At 35.9% G+C, this 13,345-nt stretch overlaps 1 protein-coding gene across 9 annotated transcripts in view; it reads left to right on the plus strand.

The window, feature by feature from the left end:
- Positions 1-11,347, plus strand: part of ITGB1 (integrin subunit beta 1) — a 43,575-nt gene extending 32,228 nt beyond the window's left edge. For 8 of the 9 annotated variants that reach the window (XM_055543750.1, XM_055543746.1, XM_055543748.1 and 5 more), the window contains 6 exons: positions 879-1,117; positions 1,332-1,554; positions 2,209-2,441; positions 4,247-4,413; positions 5,671-5,751; positions 10,149-11,347. In XM_055543750.1, the coding sequence (XP_055399725.1) occupies positions 879-1,117; positions 1,332-1,554; positions 2,209-2,441; positions 4,247-4,413; positions 5,671-5,745 (937 nt within the window). In that variant the 3' untranslated portion in view covers positions 5,746-5,751; positions 10,149-11,347. The remainder of the gene's footprint in view (positions 1-878; positions 1,118-1,331; positions 1,555-2,208; positions 2,442-4,246; positions 4,414-5,670; positions 5,752-10,148) is intronic. The other variant, XM_055543743.1, reaches the window with a different exon arrangement.
- Positions 11,348-13,345: the final 1,998 nt, after the last annotated feature.

A 13,345-nucleotide genomic window follows, 5' to 3' on the forward strand; every position in this document is an offset into this window, starting at 1 on the left:
TACTGTAAATCTTCCTATTTCATCTTTCTCCTATTTTTTTAGAACAGGAGAGAAGACTATTTTGATCCAACTCTCAGCTCCCAAATGACTAGGCTTTGAAGGGTTTTTAATCATGAGGAAAATTAATGACTATTTTGCCATCATTTACTAGCTTTCTATTCTAAATAATAAAATGTTACATTTTTTATTTTCCATGTCATATCCTGAGTTGTATAGATACATTTTTAGTAAAATATTATTTATCTGAAAGATCTTGAAAATGTTTTGCCTTCTTTTTGTGTATTTACCAGATACTGTATTATACCAGTGTGTATAAGCACTATAAAAAGTGTCTGTAAAGTCTGAATCCTTAGGATAAATTTTTTAAACATTATGGTAGTTACATTTTTAAATGATACTTTTAGTATGGTTTTCAACTTCCATGTACTTTTTGGGCTGTGTTTTTATCAGTTCAGTTGTTCAGTTGTGTGTTTTTATACTTTTTGGTATAAAAATTGGGTATAAACTTTTAGTATAAAAATTGGGCAAATAATAGCAAATGTAATATACAGCATATCCTTTGAAAACATACCACACTTTAAAAATCAGTTTATCCTTTGTTTCCAAATGTTGTGTTCACCTGTTCATTGCTAGATTGTATTTTCATTTTGATCAGAATGCTTACTTTCCTAAAGAGGAATTTTTTCCTAGGCCCCTGTGTAGATTCCGTACAGACTTGAATGGCTGTGTGTGTGTGTACGCATGCACATATGTACACTTCCGTTACACATATATAATTACAGTCTGAAGATAATGTTTATAGTTTTATTTCCTCTCTTTCTCACCACTTGTTACTTTCAATTCTTATTTTATGTGACTGAAATTTTGGACTCTTTTAGGTGCAACGAGGGACGTGTCGGGAGACACTGTGAATGTAGCACAGATGAGGTGAACAGCGAAGACATGGACGCCTACTGCAGGAAAGAAAACAGTTCAGAAATCTGTAGCAACAATGGAGAGTGTGTCTGTGGACAGTGTGTGTGTAGGAAGAGGGACAATACAAATGAAATTTATTCTGGCAAATTCTGCGAATGTGATAATTTCAACTGTGATAGATCCAATGGCTTAATATGTGGAGGTGAGAATGGGTCTGAAAGTGGTTATAAAATGTGGTCCTGTCTAATATAATGAAACATGGTGCGAGTTTGCTTGGTGAATAAATAGAAAAGGGGCACCATTGAGGGCCACTCCCTCCCGTGGATACTTTCTTACATATTCTTGCTTGTTTTCATTTTTCAGTGTTGTGATTATATTGTTACCACTGTTGTGAGAAATGAGATTTTTAATTGCAGGAAATGGTGTTTGCAAGTGTCGAGTGTGTGAGTGCAACCCTAACTACACCGGCAGCGCCTGTGACTGTTCTCTGGATACCACTTCCTGCATGGCCGTGAATGGGCAGATCTGCAATGGCCGCGGCGTCTGCGAGTGTGGTGCCTGTAAGTGTACAGACCCCAAGTTCCAAGGGCCAACCTGTGAGATGTGTCAGACCTGCCTTGGAGTCTGTGCTGAGCATAAGTAAGTGTTTCTCAGTTGCTTGAAATAGGTGACTGCTCACTGTATGATCACATGGTCCATAGAACAGTGCTAATACTAGGCCACGCTCTAAATAAAGTATCTGTCACATTGAAGCCCACTTTTTAAATCTAAAAATTCTCAATCGCTAGTGTTTGGCACATGATAGTGAATTGTATCCTATGAGTGTGGTGGTACCATTATTTCAACCTGGATTTGGTATTTAATTGAATCCATGTGGTAGCCTTTGTTAAATTTGTATTACCAATTGCTAATTAATTTATTTACTGCCTTTTGACTAAATAAAATGGAAGGTTTTGTCCCTTGCAGAAAGAACCATAATACCAGCAACACATTTCAAAAGTTATTTTGGCTTTATATTGTATATTTCATATCTGATAGGGCTAGTTTTAGCTTACTACTCATTTCTTTTGGAGGATTTTAGTTTGAGCTGTAATAAATCTATAATTTCACTTAGGAAGCTAGCATCTTTATGTTTAGTTTTCCCACCAAGAAATGTCATATGTTTCTTCATTTATTCATATCTTCTTTCACCTCTCTTGGCCTAATTTGGTCAAATTTTGAGTCTAGCACACAAAATAATCTTTAAGCAAATCTTATTATAAATAATAAATATAATCATTTGCATTTTAACAGAGAATGTGTTCAGTGCCGAGCCTTCAATAAAGGAGAAAAGAAAGACACATGTGCTCAGGAATGTTCACATTTCAACATCACCAAGGTTGAAAATCGGGACAAATTGCCCCAGCCAGGCCAGGTGGATCCCTTGTCCCACTGTAAGGAGAAGGATGTTGACGACTGCTGGTTCTACTTCACATATTCAGTGAATGGGAACAATGAGGCCACTGTTCACGTTGTAGAGACTCCAGGTAGAAATCTGATCATTTCAAAGTTTTTTGCATTTTCTTTTATGTCTTTCTGCTGCTTAGAGCTTTTGGCAGTTCCCCTCGATTCCTGGGTTGGGAAGATCCCCTGGAGAAGGGAAAGGCTACCCACTCCAGTATTCTGGCCTGGAGAATTCCATGGATGGTCTATGGAGTCGCAAATAGTCAGACATGACTAAGCGACTTTCACTCACTCAGATCTAGGAACAGCTTCCAGCTACTTTACATGACTACTTTACATTCAAGTTGGGGCATTTTAAATCTCTTCAAGCTTAAAAGAGCATTTAATTAACTATAAGAAATAAGGGAAAGAGAAAGCAAATTTTATGTTATGGCGAGTTTGAAGAGTAAATGCAGTAACCCATATAAAGCCCTTAGCACAGTGCCTGATAGAAGGTACTCAGTAACATCATTACTAATGATATTTTTAATAGCAGCTTGATTTAGGCTTGGACACTGGGAAAGATAATTTGTTAAAGGGTATTATATGGCATGAATTTGTTCTGCTTTTCAAGTATTATATGGCATGAATTTGTTCTGCTTTTCAAGAGATGAATCATTTTTATCTTTTTTTTTCTGGGAACTTTTAATACGTTCTTGGAATTTTCTACATTTGTGATTATTATTGGAATGTAAGTTTTCATTTCTCTAGGATAAGTGTTAGGGATTGGGGAGAGGGCATATATTTAACTTCAAAAGAAACAGCCAAAAGCCTCTGTTATTATTTTGCATTTTCAGGTATGTGTATTTCACATACTGTTTTTTTGAAGACCAGAAGCTTAAATTTTACCAAGTTTTTCTTTTGTAGATCTCGCTTCTTACTATGTTAGAACTCTCTGCATAACTCAACTTCATAAGTATTTTTCTCCTGTGTTTTCTTCTGAAAGTTTTAGTTTCTGGCTTTGCATTTAGGTCCATAACGTATTTTGAGCTGCTGTCAGTATCTGGAGTGGAGGTCCAGTTATTTGTAGGTAGATTTCCAGCAGTTCTTGTACCATTTCTTGAAAAGGCTGACCTTTCTCCACTTTGGGTGAAAATAAGATGACCTTATGTGTGTGGGCCTGTTTCTGACTTTTGATTCTGTTCCATTAATTTAGGCATCTGTCCCTTAGCCAATACCACACTGTCTCAATTACTCTTGCTTCATGGCTAGTTTTGTGACATCTGGTAATGTAAGTTGTCCAACTTTTTTTTTCCCTGAAAGTGTTTTTGAGACACTTTCCTAGTTCTCCTACTTCTTTGTAAATTTTAGAATTCACTTGCTTGATATCCCACACATGTCCTGCCGGGATTTTGATTGGGATAATACTGAGTTTATAGATCAAATTGGGAGAGTATTGACATCTTCTGATCAATGAACATAGATAAAATCTCTCCATTTATTCAGGTCTTTAACTTTTTTTAAAATCAGTATTCAGTAATTTTTAGCATATAAATCTTGTACATGTTTTATTAGGTTTATATATAGGTATTTCATGATTTTGGTGCTATTGTAGATAATACTGTTTTCTGAGGTTCAGTTTCTAATATATAGAAATCAGTTTTGGTATAATTCATAGAAATACATGATTTTTATTTATTGATCATGTACCTTATGATCTTGTAAACTTACCTGTTACTTCCAGTATCTTTTTTTATAGGTTCTTTTGGATAGTGTGCCCCAAGACTTCACTTATCTTGGAGTTTCAATTCCTGTGTCTTTTGTGAGACTGCACAGCTCTCTGTAGTTTTGGCTGCACTTTCACAGGCTAACCCCCTTGTGTGCGTATCCTTTGCTTTTCACTTTACAGAGTGCCCCACTGGTCCAGACATTATTCCAATTGTAGCAGGTGTGGTTGCTGGAATTGTTCTTATTGGCCTTGCATTGCTGCTGATTTGGAAGCTTTTAATGATCATTCATGACAGAAGGGAATTTGCCAAATTTGAAAAGGAAAAAATGAATGCCAAATGGGACACGGTAAGTTGGAAAACATCTAAAATGGAAAGTGTTTCATAAAGTAAATGTAACGCTTCTAAGACTTGTTTATTAGCTCTAAAGCTGATTGTTAAAGTCCTTTAAATATTTCACTTGCCCCCCAGAATTTATTATTCAGGAAACTTGCATTCAGTGAAAAACAGAAAACATCTTAAATACATCCCATTAAAGAAAACAATTGTAAGAATGTTTCTTCAGGTTACTGTGGCATTTTTATTTTCTTAATTTAATCTTAACTCTGCTCTTCTGCCTTTTCTTCTTATATAAAATAGAATCCTGGGGACTTCCCTGGTGGTGCAGTGGTTAACACTCATTTCTAATACAAGGGGTGTGGGTTCAATCCCTGGTTGGGGAACTTAGATCCCACATACTTGGCATGACCAAAAAAATTAAAACCCTACATAACTTCAGACTATTCAGTGGAAAGCTGCTGCCTTTTTTTTTTTTTTAATTTAACAAAGAACCCTAAGTAGAAATCAACCACTCAAAAGACTACATGCTGTGTAATTCAATTTATATAATAGTCTGCTGCTAAGTCGCTTCAGTCGTGTCCGACTCTGTGCGACCCCATAGACGGCAGCCCACCAGGCTCCCCCATCCCTGGGATTCTCCAGGCAAGAACACTGGAGTGGGTTGCCATTTCCTTCTCCAATGCATGAAAGTGAAAAGTGAAAGTGAAGTCGCTCAGTCGTGTCCGACTCTTAGCGACCTCATGGACTGTAGCCTACCAGGCTCCTCTGCCCATGGGATTTTCCAGGCGAGAGTACTGGAGTCTAGAAAAGGCAAACCTATGGGGACTAAACCTATGGTCTCTAAATTGTCCAGATGTGTGTCTTCATACATTTAAGAATTCATGAAACTATGTACTTTAAAAGGGTATTTTTACTCTGCAAATTACAACTCAGTAACCTTGTTTTATACAAAACTTAAAAGCTATAAGTGATGAAAATGTATGTCAGCATTTAGTGCTTTGAAATGTGGGGTTGGAGGCTAGTGTGGCCACACGTTGGCTGTCTTGTATTCATCTTTTGATACAAGAAGGCAGTGACAATCTTCAGTATTTTTCAGGTGTAAAGGAATTTTAGTCATTTGCATTTTACAACAATCTGCTTGGATTTTTAAAAAATAATTTTGGAAGCGTAAGAATAGTTCAAATTGTCTTTAATAGTGCTTAAGCACTCACTATACATGTCAGTTTTTTTCTGATGAAATCATTAGAAACTATTTCTTTTACTTTAGCAAGAAAATCCGATTTACAAGAGTCCTATTAATAATTTCAAGAATCCAAACTATGGACGTAAAGCTGGTCTCTAAATTGCCGTTCGTATTTTCTTTCATTTTCTGTCTTTGCATGTCTTTACTGCACTGCGTGTCTTTTATCACTATTGCTTTTTTTTCCCTCCAAAGTCTGGCTTTATTTATATGGCAATACTATGGCTTTTCTTTCTGTGTGTTAATAATAGTATTTAAAAGGGCTTTGGATTGAGCTTTATGGTATAGAAGCAGCAACTGTGTTGTAGTGAAAAGAACATGTGTTGTGATCAGACTGACCTGGGTCGAGTCCCAGCTCTTCTGCTTAGGTAGAATGGCACTGGGTCACTGCACTTCCCAGAGCTTTAACAGGGAGTCAGTAACTACACTGGGTTGTTTTTGGCTAATGACTACAGTATTTGATAGCAGCCTGTCAGTTATAATCCTCACTAGAGTCCTTTGCTTTAGGTGGTATTATCATCCTTATATGATAACATCCTTATATATAACAAATTATTATTTGTAGGTTTTAGAGTGAACAGTGAACATGAAAATTAAATTTCATGTAGAGAAAAACCCTACTAGAGTTTTAAATAAAAACTTTGCTGAAAATTTCATAGTGGTAATAAAGCTTGGTTCACCTGTTCTCTAAGCTAAGGGAAAGTTATTTTGGTGAGTGTATGCTCTACCTGCGTGACAGATGTATCATTTCCTCTTTTATCAACACTGGACAGGCTTTTTCCTTATAACTGAATTTTCATGAAGTGTTTCTAGCATGTTTTAATAAAATTATGTAAGCCCCTAATACTCTGATAAAAAGGTTGTGATTAGAACCAATTCTCCTGACTGGTGATCCTGAACTCCTTCCTTTCCTTTATTCTTATTTCACATATGAGAAGACTGAGGCACAGAAGAGTTCGGTAACTTGACCAAGTTCACAAGAGTAGTTGGTGGAAAAGCTGAGATTCAAACCCAGGCCACTGGGCTCCAGGGTCTGGGTTCTTAACCACTGCATTGAACTGGTAGCAATCAACATGTCTTCAGGAGACACTGTTACCTGGTTAGGAGGAGGGAGATCACTACAGGAAATGACAGTCTTTGCTATTTCTAGTAACTTAAGAATGTTAGTGTTACTGTTACTGGGACACTACTGGATGGGGAAGTCACTGTTATACCCAGAAACCCATCAATGCAGATTTGTTTGTTTACTCTGAGAGTATACTTATAACAACACGGTAAGATTTTAAAGTACAGAAATGTTTCTTATTTTTAAGAGATACAGGGAGTACTGATAACGTTAGAAACTATTATGTGTCCGATTAAGCAGATCTTAAGAGTTTTGAAATGGCAAAGTTAAATTTGATGGCAGAAAATTATTGTCAGATCCATCTTGCGTAAGACTTCGCTGTAGCTCAAATGGTAAAGAATCTGCCTGCCATGCAGGAAACCAGGGTTCGATTCCTGGGTTGGGAAGTTCCTCTGGAGAAGGGAATGGCAATCCACTCCAGTATTCTTGCCTGGAGAACTCCATGGACAGAGAAGCCTGGTGGGCTGCAGTCCGTGGGGTCGCAAAGAGTTGGACACGACTGAGCGACTAACATACACATACACCATCTTGCGTAGTCTGGTACATTTTTTTAGTAGTATGAGACTTAATATTCTTTTCTTCCTCACTTAGAGCTTTACAGAAAGAATGTCATTTTTAGAAGGAAACTAATTTGCTGGGTTTTTTTTTCCTTTTTTCCTTTCCAATTTCTGTCATAATCAGATATTGACATTTTATATGGATACTTACATGAAAAAATTTCTGTATCTCCTATTGAAAGGTGAAATTTTTACCTTGCTATATGTTAAATTGTGTTTTGAAGGAAATTATCAGTAACAGTGAAACTTCATGTTTTTATTGTTAAGTCAATTTTTGGTACACTGTTACTTCAGCCAAAATAACCATTTTGGATAATTCAAGATGTGAAAGTTTTGTGAAAATTTTTTTATTCGTTAGTGAAATTCAGGAAAATTAATGGGTACTGGTTATTCTGAGATGTTTTCTCAAGAAAAACTAAAGTAGAAATAAACAGTAGATATTAATGAATGAGCATTAAGAAATTAAATCATGGCTTACAAAGCACTTTTCCAGTATGGGACCAAGGTTGCTGGTCATTAACATATTTCAGATAAATAGGCAGGCAGTCTTTAGCACATAAGACTATTCATGTAGGTACATTTTTAAAAAATCAAATCATCAACTCTGTTAAAGCCGTTCATATATAAACACATTAAATGTGGGCTGCTGATCTCCCACAGTGGTTCACTGCATTTCTAATATGCAACAGAAATGATGCTGTAACCACATCAGGCCTTCCAGAGTAAGCACGGACGACATTTACTGAGAACAGAGGACTTCCCTGCTGAATGTAACCCTGTTCCTCTTGATTTAAACAGGCTTTGCTTTTTGTTGGGATGGGGAAGGGTTGTGCTCTGAACGATGGGAACTAATATGCATTATTTTAGCTTACCTCCATTTAAGATGATGCCCAACGCAGATGGTTTAATCTCTTACCTCTAACCTCGCATGTTAAAATTTTGTTTGGATGCACTTTGAAATAATAATATATATGAAATAATAAATACAAATGTGTACATGAAAAGGCAGTGTTTTCTCCAAAGGTAAGTTCTGCCATGTAAATTGTACTTTGGTTTCATCTGTAACTTAGGCATTTCTTTTTCTTCTCCATGTTTTATTACCTCTCTTACAGTTTTTAAGTATTAAATATTAGATTTATCTAATGCATTAAAGAAACTTAATGGTAATTTTTTTCTAGCATATTTGAAAATAAATGGGAGTTCTAGCCTTGCATGATAGGAAGGTGGAAATAGACTCACTCATTTGTACTTGATTACTCATTAGGAATGTAGTTGCTAGGATCCATACTCCAGTCTCCATTATGAAATGTCTGTTACAATACCATTTGGGATCCAGTTGGGACGAGAGCTCAGAATTTGATATCTGATGTGATTTTTGTCATCCATATTATATGTTTATCTCTGAGGGATCCTGAGTTCTCCTGTGTTTCAGGAATGACTGGGCAGGTTGTGCTTTGTAGGGCGGAGTGAAGGCACAGTGTCAGGTTCCAGACTAACTGCTGAACTGCAGTCAGAGTGGTTTATTTGGTGTTTCTCAAGACACCGCCTTTATATGTTTTACTTTCCCTCAGTGAATTCTTAGTCTTTTTAAAAATGGCATCGTCTGCTTTCTCTTTCCCACTCAAGACATACATATGTACCCTTAAAAACTTCTCAACCATATAGATTTCTGACTCTGCATGTGTATATGCTTCTATAGACCTTTCCGTGTTTTATCTGTAGTCCATTTCATTTTGACAATATCCTTAATCTCAGTCAATCCCTTTTTTCTTATGCTGTTCCCATTTTATGTATGTAATTCTCTTGTGTACTGTTTCAGAGTTCTTTATCTTCGTGTTTGTCATCCACCAAACTATACCCTTCTAGGAGGAAGAAATTGTGGCAATGAAAGCGATACCAAATGTAACCTGAAGTGAAGTGTGGATAAAATTTAAAAGCAAAAATTACCCTTTAGGTGCTTTCTATAAATATTTTAAAAATAACCTCAAATGGTTCTATAGTAAAATACGAAACTAAATAGCATTTAAAAATCTTAAAACATTTATTTGATTTGTACTCACTTATTTCCTCTGAGATAGGAATATTTGCCTGTATTTCTCATTTGACTTTCAAGCCTATCTTCAGTTTTAAAGAATAGAAAAAGAATGCTATAGAAGATATTAAAATGTATAATATAGAATGAGAATTTTTGAAGAAAATTATATGTTTTAAAACATCACTGTCAGTGAAGTTTTGACTCTTGAAAGATCTGTCATGTTTATGGCTTGGAATCATTTAACTCTTCAGTAAAATATAGTGTCAAAGATAAAATGTTTCATCAGCATATAGAAGAATAGCAGTTATTTCATGAAGAATAGTAATTACTTTTGTCTAAGCACATTTGGCACTGTGCCCACTTGTGACAGTCTTAACCTCAGAATTTCTGCACCCTGAGTGGCAAAGCCTCAGAAGAGCACCTCCCTCACAGACAAGAAAGCCAAGCACTCTGTTCATTATCAAGCACCTTTGTGCACAATAAGGATTAAGAATCAGGCAGTTGATGGCAGAAGAGTGTGTTAAAAACTAGTTTCAAGACAGTATTCAGAACTAGTTTAAAAAAGAGAAGCCGTTGACAGCAGAATCACTAGTGGAGGAGGGACTTTTCAGGGGCACCTTTAGCCTTGTGGGGCAAAGCTTTCATTTTTCATTTTTTGTAAGCTTTTGATATCTGGACAGATCAAATGGAAATGACTTAAGGAAATGGTCTTTAATTTTAATATTGTTTTGTGAAGTTAGAATGACTTCAGTAGAGTAACTGGTAATTTTTTCTTTTTCTGTCGTAGGGTGAAAATCCTATTTACAAGAGTGCCGTGACAACTGTTGTCAATCCGAAGTACGAGGGGAAATGAGCGGCCTGTGCGCCACAGCGCTGCAGGCAGAGCGCTTCCAGGCACATGAGGGCTTCAGGCCGTCACCGTGGTTCTCTCATGGGCACGTTCTGAAAATGTACCATATGTATAATTTGAAAAGTTTTTTATTATTTTGAAAATAATGTTATAACCAATGCCAGGGACTGACAAAAGACTTGAGACAGGATGGTTATCCTTGTCATCTAAGGTCACAATGTGCCTTTTTGACCTTTTCTCCTGGACTAGTGAAATCCAGCTCTTACTGGATTAAGCAGTATTTCTAGAGTGATTGAAAGGCAGTAGTTAACGAGGATGATATAAGATTTTCTGTTAAGTGTTAAAACTGATTTCTAGCTTTGCAGACATGTCATTTTTCAGTTATACAGAATCCAAAGTAATGTCCTTCTAGCTAGTTTAGAATTGTTTTAAATGTATTATTTTGCTATTTGCCTGTTAGACATGACTGATGACATACCTGAAAGATGAGTATGCTAGGAGTTACAGGTGTAAAATAGTGAAATATTTGATCTGCAAAGGCCATGGGGAAAGTCAGAGCTAGGAAGGGAAAACATAGCTTTAAAACCTGTGTGCCATTTTAAGAGTTACTTAATTTTGGTAACTTTTATGCCTTCTCTTTGTAAATTCAAGTCTTGGGAAATTTTCTGCAAAAAGTCCTTGATTTAGCATTATCTACATAAAGGCCTTAATTTACTTAGTATTTGCTAAATTGAGGACCTCGGGGTGAATTTTATTTTATTCATTTTCTTTTTAAAGCCTGGTGCTTTTTATCACCTCTTCTAATCATTTAATGTATTTGTTTGCAAGTTGGGGTAAGACTTTTAAAAAATCAGTACTTTTTCATTGATGTTTTAGTTGTACATTTGCCTTTTTATTGAACATGTGAAGTTGTACTGTGGCTCATGCAATAGCTATCACTTAAGCATTTCTTACTTTCCATTAGTGCTATAACAGACCACTGTGTATTTACTTCTCACTGTTTGAGTTTCCTGTTTTGTTTCATACTATTCACCTTCTTATTTTAAGTGCCTTTTAATTTTAACAGTTCACTTTTTACAATGCTGTTTTAGTGAAGTTATTTATTAAATAAAGATGCTTAAAATATTTAAATCAGATGTTTGGGCTCTGTATATTTTGTTAGTTGGTATACGTGAAATTTTTATAGCTTAAAAAATTTCTGATATTTTACTTAAGCCAAAAGAGAGAAGGAAGGTAGGTAGTTAGAGTAAAATAAGATGTCAGTCTACTTTTTGGCTCTCCAAATACTGGACAAATCTGCTTCTCTTCCATCCCTAGGAGCTGGGTTTCATTCCTACATTAAGCAAAATTAACTCTTTAAGAACATGATCTTACAGCTGTTGACTTAAAGCTGGAAACGATACCATTTTACTTAAGATTCAGACAGGAAATTGTTACTTTTCTGTTAAGGAGTTTTTAAAATTTTCATTTGTCTTTGGTTTATTTATGTTATAAAGTATATGTATCCATAAAAAATACTTGTGTGAAGCTTTTGAAAGAAATAGGTCTCTTGCTGGACCATTTCAAGTGTCAGATGTGGGGGAAGCCCTGTGGGAGAAGTCCCAGCACATTGGCATTGCCCCTCCTGGTTTTAAAAATGGGTATCTTTTTTTACCTCTCCTGTTTAAATGTATTTCCTAGCTTAGAGTAAATCATCTTTGAGGATTATACCTCTTTATGAGAAAAAGAACCATCCATTTCACCTGCTTCACTTTCCATTCATGCCACCTACACTGCCGTGTGGTTCAACTCATTTCCTTACACCCACAGTGTAACTGAATTTCTATTTTTTGCTCCACACGTTTGTTTTTAATGAGATTTTAAAAAATAATATAGGAACATAGTCTACTTTCTATAATACATGATTTTTCTCCTGAAATATGTTTTTATATACAGTTACAGTATGAGCCAGTCATCCCAACCCTGTGCATATTAAGGAGAAAACTCTTAATTTGAAAAGATATTTAGACATACATGTACACATTGGAATACCACTCAATCATAAAAAATGAAATAATGCCATTTGCAGCAATATGGATGGACCTAGACATTATTATACTAAATCAGAGACAGATAAATATCCTGTGATATCACTTATATGTGCATTGTAAAAATAGTGATACAAATAACTTTCTTTACAAAAGAGAAATAGACTCAGACATAGAAAACAAACTTAAGGTTACCAAAAGGGATGGGGCAGGGAGATAAATGAGGAGTTTGGGATGAACCTATACACACTGCTATATGGTAAACTATAGTAAACTAGGTAACCATCAAGGACTTCTGCATAGCACAGGGAACTATACTCAATATCTTGTACTGACCTAAACTGGAAAAGAATATATATATAAAACAATCACTCGTCTGTATAACTGAAACTAAGAGACTGTAAATTAACATCAATTTAAAGATACCTAGAAGGGAAACAGGAAAATAAGGGAATCAAAGTATGTATATATATAAAAAAAAAAAAACCCCACCAATTAAGACAGGAAAGAGGAACAAAAATGATAGAAATCATATAAAAAACAGTTAACAAAATGGAAATAGTAAGTGCTTCTCTTAATCAGTAATTACTTTAAATGTAAACAGTTTAAATATACCAGTCAAAAGCTATAGATTAGCTGAATGGAGAGAAAAAATTCAACTGTATGTCGTGTACGAGACTTGCTTTTGATCTCAGGACATATGTGGCAAGTAAAAGAATGGAAAGATAAAATAGCAACCAAAAAAGAACAAGAGTGGCCATACTCATGTCAGACAAAGTAGACTCTAAACATTATGTAAAGATAAGGTCCAAAAGACAGAGCAGTTGTATGTGCTTAGTTGTTTAGTCGTGTCCTACTCTTTGTGACCCCATGGGCTGTAGCCTGCAGGCTCCTCTGTCCATGGGGATCCTCCAGGCAAGAATAACTGGAGTAGGTTGCCATGCCCTGCAGGGGATCTTCCCAACCCAGGGATCAAACCCAGGTTTCCGGTATTGCAGACGGATTGTTTACTGTCTGAGCCACCAGGGAAGCCCAAGAATACTGGAGTGGGTAGCCTATCCCTTTCTCCAGGGGATCTTCCGGATCCAGGAATCTAACCAGAGTCTC

Source organism: Bubalus kerabau, chromosome 13, assembly GCF_029407905.1.
Source record: "Bubalus kerabau isolate K-KA32 ecotype Philippines breed swamp buffalo chromosome 13, PCC_UOA_SB_1v2, whole genome shotgun sequence".
In the NCBI taxonomy this organism is placed as follows: Eukaryota; Metazoa; Chordata; class Mammalia; order Artiodactyla; family Bovidae; genus Bubalus; species Bubalus kerabau.